This window comes from Amblyomma mixtum, chromosome 2 (genome assembly GCF_055824585.1).
Source record: "Amblyomma mixtum isolate Tamu chromosome 2, ASM5582458v1, whole genome shotgun sequence".
Taxonomy (NCBI): domain Eukaryota; kingdom Metazoa; phylum Arthropoda; class Arachnida; order Ixodida; family Ixodidae; genus Amblyomma; species Amblyomma mixtum.
Genome location: NC_143013.1, coordinates 320,999,119 through 321,003,491, shown reverse-complemented (window position 1 = coordinate 321,003,491; position 4,373 = coordinate 320,999,119). Strand labels below are relative to the sequence as shown.

At 53.5% G+C, this 4,373-nt stretch overlaps 1 protein-coding gene across 2 annotated transcripts; it reads right to left on the bottom strand.

The window, feature by feature from the left end:
* Nucleotides 1–1,635: 1,635 nt before the first annotated feature.
* LOC149365151 (uncharacterized) lies at nt 1,636–4,114 on the bottom strand. 2 transcript variants are annotated; one of them, XM_089575252.1, is made up of 4 exons: nt 4,062–4,114; nt 2,892–3,020; nt 2,310–2,416; nt 1,636–2,035 (listed from the first exon to the last, which is right to left on the bottom strand). In XM_089575252.1, the coding sequence occupies exons 2-4, from the start codon at nt 3,018–3,020 to the stop codon at nt 1,729–1,731; spliced, it is 543 nt and encodes a 180-aa protein (XP_089431378.1). In that variant the 5' UTR covers nt 4,062–4,114; the 3' UTR covers nt 1,636–1,728. The 2 variants fall into 2 exon arrangements, with proteins under 2 accessions (XP_089431378.1, XP_089431377.1); XM_089575251.1 differs by lacking the exon at nt 4,062–4,114 and having other exon boundaries at nt 2,892–3,262.
* Between the last annotated feature and the right edge of the window lie 259 nt (nt 4,115–4,373).

Here is a 4,373-nt window from a genome sequence, read left to right as displayed (position 1 = left end):
AAACTAAAAATCAACACCTGAACATCGATAGGTTGCTAACCCATGCAGCAGCAAATTCAGCACCTTTATTCACAACGCCTGCCGAACAGAGGACTTAGATTCAAGATGCTGGGGAGGCGATCGCCCCCTCCACCCATTCATCACTGGAAAGTATATGATTGACCCATTTTTTTCGAAGGAGAAAGTTAAGAAATAATCTGAGCAAATATGAGCCCCTCTACCGCTGCCTCCGAGAGAGCCGCATACATCCACCTCCCATGGACGGTTAAAAAAATTTCCGAGACAGAAGAAAGGGAAATATGTGAACTACGGGACGTTTCATGAGCGTCAGCGTCTTCTCTGTCGCTCTGCTCGCATGCTGTTACGGTGCACACTGAAAAAAAAATACAGTGATGCATCGATTGCTGCTAAAATGAGTCGCTGCGTGCGAAGAATATAGTGCCGTGGTAAATTCCTCTTTTAAGAAAGCGGCTGGCAGGAGAAAAAAGGAGTGCAAGCTCTGAGAATCAATGCGTACGTGGTATACGCGCAGGTATGCTTACCCGCATTCGTCGCATTCTTTTGCAAAAACTTGCTCATACTGGATGCTGAGGGAGAGAAGGAAAACACCATGAAGATATAAAATTATTTCGTGCAGAAATTGGAGCAAATGTGCTTCATATGAAACGCGATGAAAGCGAAGCGGTGCGTTCAGCTATAGCTGTTCGCTAGCACGAGCGCAAAATGGCAGCTCCTATTCAGCGGTCGTGGTTGTAACCGACATATGCCAGTGGATAAAACAGCACCTTTTCTACAAGCCAACCGGACATTGTTTGCACTGTGAAGTGGACGTTACCCTAATGACCACAACCCGTTGTAATGTACTCAAAGACGCACTGTGACCGGTCCAAAAACTGATTTTAGCCGACCTTCACGTCACTTGCGGCACTCAGGCGAACCTCCGCAGCGTCGGCGGACGCTGTAAGCAGGCGCATATTAGCAGCACAAGCTGCCCTACAGGTCCTAAAGGGAAGAGAGAGAACTCTTGTCGAACTCGCAACAGAATCTTCGCGCACACGTGCACCAGTCGGTGAAAACTTTGATAGGCAGCTACCCACGAAACCCGACCGTCAGTTAAGCGTCTGCACAGACATCTTTAGCATACCGGAGAGGTATTAGCGAAGACGTGTAGCGGTTTACAGGACGACGGCTGCGCATGCGCAGTGATCCTACCAGGCCACGCGCTTACCACAGCTGCCATGCCTAAAAACGGTATAAAGACGTCTCCGGTATGCCAAATCCCTCTGCAAGACGTTTTTAGCCGTCCTGAGACGTAATAGCGGTGAGGTACACCGGTTTACCGTACACCTACTGCGCACGCGCAGTGACATGGGTGGGGCCAGGCGGGGCCACTGCACGTGCGCAGCCGGCGTCCAGGTAAATCGGTGTAACTCACCGCTATTACGTCTCAGGAAGGCTAAAAACGTCGAACCATAGATCTGCCATCTGAGGGACACTGCGGCATTTTGTGAAAACTTAGGTTCTTGCTTCATCGTGTGCACTATCTGAGCTACTTGGTGTCTCGTATTCTCAACACTAGCAACTGCGACACACGGGACGAGAATAAATGAGCAAACTAGTCCTTTTTATTCCACACGAGTACATTTGAAAACTAAAGGGTGGCTAACAAGGGCACTTGCTTGGAGGAAGAAGTACAATACATGACTCATCATGCACCCGTGACGTCATTCACGGAAACAAAGTGAGCGGACGGGCCACGAGTGTGCTTTCTGAAGCTTGTCGATTATTGCGATTCCAACATCTGAATGGCACATATTTGTCGCTATCAGTAAGAGTAACTTTTAAGTCTATTGAGTGATAGTAAAAGGCGTCGGCTGTGGTCAGTCTGAGCAGAGCGTGCGGTCTGGACCCACTTCTGTTGGCGATGATGACGCAGGCGACGCCCAGCAGCACGAGGAAGGCGACCGAGAGCACCACGACGCTGGACTTGAGCACCACCTTCGGGAAGCCCGCCTCGTGGGACAGCCGGTGGGTGCTGCGCCGTCAACAGACTACCTCAACACTCGACAAATCAGGAGCGCCGCAATTATGTGCGCACGTGGGGAACGGGAGCGCCATTGGCGCCAATCCCGTCGTTCGCTCAAACTTTCGGATCTGTGAGCACTACCGTGTGCAGCTTATACTCCTCCGCAACCACACAGGTGCGGGTTGTAATGCACTTTATGCAGTCGAAACACAGGAGGAAATTCACAATATAGCGTCATATTTCGCGAGGGCGAACAGCGTCGCAAATGGCAGAAGGACGCCACCTGGCGTTCGAGACGGCGGCGCCTTCGCTGCTGTTCGGAGGTCCGTACACAGGAACTCTCTGGAACACTGGAGGCTGGACCTGTGGCGCCGTGTCGTTGTAGAACACCTGCGCGCATTCGGCCAAGGACTCAGGGGCCACGTATACATGCTGCATACACGCACAGCACCAAAACACCATCTGCAGCATGCGATCGGCACGGCACTCTATTCATATAGGGGCTGTCCTTACAGCAGGCTTCTTGGGAAAGCTAGGCATTTTCCAGCCTCGCATAATGGAAGTTTACCCGGCATCTGCTTACCACTTGCTGAAAAGTGGTCGAAACAGAAGCCGACGAATTAGGGCGACCTTTTGCAGCATTAACGGGAGTCGACGCACAGCATCACCTTCAGCCTACCATTGACGCAGTTTGTGGTCTTGAGCGCAAGAGCCAACGGGCCTGTTCACTTGTCTTTTACTAACAACACCATCATTCTCGTTTTACGCGTTCTTATACTCTCAAAAGCTCGCCTTACTTTTGAGCTGTGCGCTTCGTTGCCCTCGACCGATTCGACTAGGCGTAAGCAACTGCGAGAGTGCGCACCTGGTCGGGGATGGGGACGGGCTCTGCAGAGCGGCGGCAGGGCGCGATGCTGACCGAAGACGCGGAGCCGACCATGCGGCGCTGGCCGTGCTTGCTCTCCCGGCTGGTGCTGGGCCGCGCTGGAGGCATCTGCATCGCCATTGCGTCCCGATCAGCAAATGGCTGGCACATTAGCGCGGTGCGTCGACACAACAGCTGTCGCCTCGAAAAGCGTGCTTCGCCACGACGTGACATGTTTTAACGCGTTAAGACTTCCGTTCTGCAGAAAATCCGGCGTCGCCGTTTTGAAGCGAAGAAGCAGGGGGCCCACTTGCTACCCAGATCACGTGACCTCGTAACGTCATCGCAACCTGCCGACAATGGCCGGCGAAAACCTGCCCACCGCTTTAAAGTGAAGTGCCCACCGGGGCAGGCGGCAGTTTTCTCGCGAGAGGTTGGTCGGAGAGAGCAATGTGGGTCTCACAACTCCCACCGGTGTTTGAAAAAGCCACCTGCCGAGGAAGCGGAGCGTCGCTTTGAGGTCTGCCCGCAATCTAGGAAGGTGATGCAGAGAAAGACCGTCTCTGCGGTGAGACACGCAAAGAAGACACCAGGGTGCTGAAGGGACGCTACCACGTTATACCCTTCAGCGGAGCTCAAGTGTCCGCCCAGGTTTTACTGTGAGGACATGCACGGCATATTTAATGCGACATAAATCGCTATGCCTAGGATTACTGGGTTGCGATGCTTGCAGCTACAACAGCTGGACAGTGTACGCGCTCATGTGGGCACCACGAAGACCGGAGGCCTGAACTGCGCCATGACGGAATGAGGGACTCTTGAATGCGCTGTCATTGCGCAGCGCACGGGTGTTTCGCCTACATTGACCGGGCGGGTTTCGTTTATGCCAACTAGTGCTCAGTAGCCGACGGCCACGACCTCCGTGGCGGCGATGCTAAAAAGCGGGTGATAGAAACAATTACGCAAGGCTCGCCTAGCGTTTGCCCAAGCTCACGCCTCCCCTGCAGTCGTTGGCCGAGGCAATAAGGAACAAGACAAAGGGGAACATAGCTTCGACCCCTTTAGGTTACACTATGCGGCGATCGGTCCTGGACACTGCTCGCAACCTACACGCCGCACGATCGACGCTGGAGAGGGCGGGGAAGCGAAGACAACGCGGCCGGGACTTACGTTTCAAAAGGCGCCTCAGCCGGAGCCTGCGTCTTCCTCGGTGGCCGCGTTCTTCTTCTTCTGCTCCTGCTCGGCGCTCGCGCCCTGCGCGCTTGCTTACATAGGCACGCCGGCCCAAGTCATTCATTGGCTCCCGTCGGAGAGGTCTATTCAGAGAGAATGGCTGGCCCATGCACCCTGTCTCTCTGTGTGTTATTGTTCGTTCCCATGAGTAGCGCGCTAATGAAGTTAAATATAAACCAACTAGGCCCACTTGCAGCTTTAGTACGCGACTCGTTTACAGAAAAGTGGTACACTCCAACACCCAAAAAT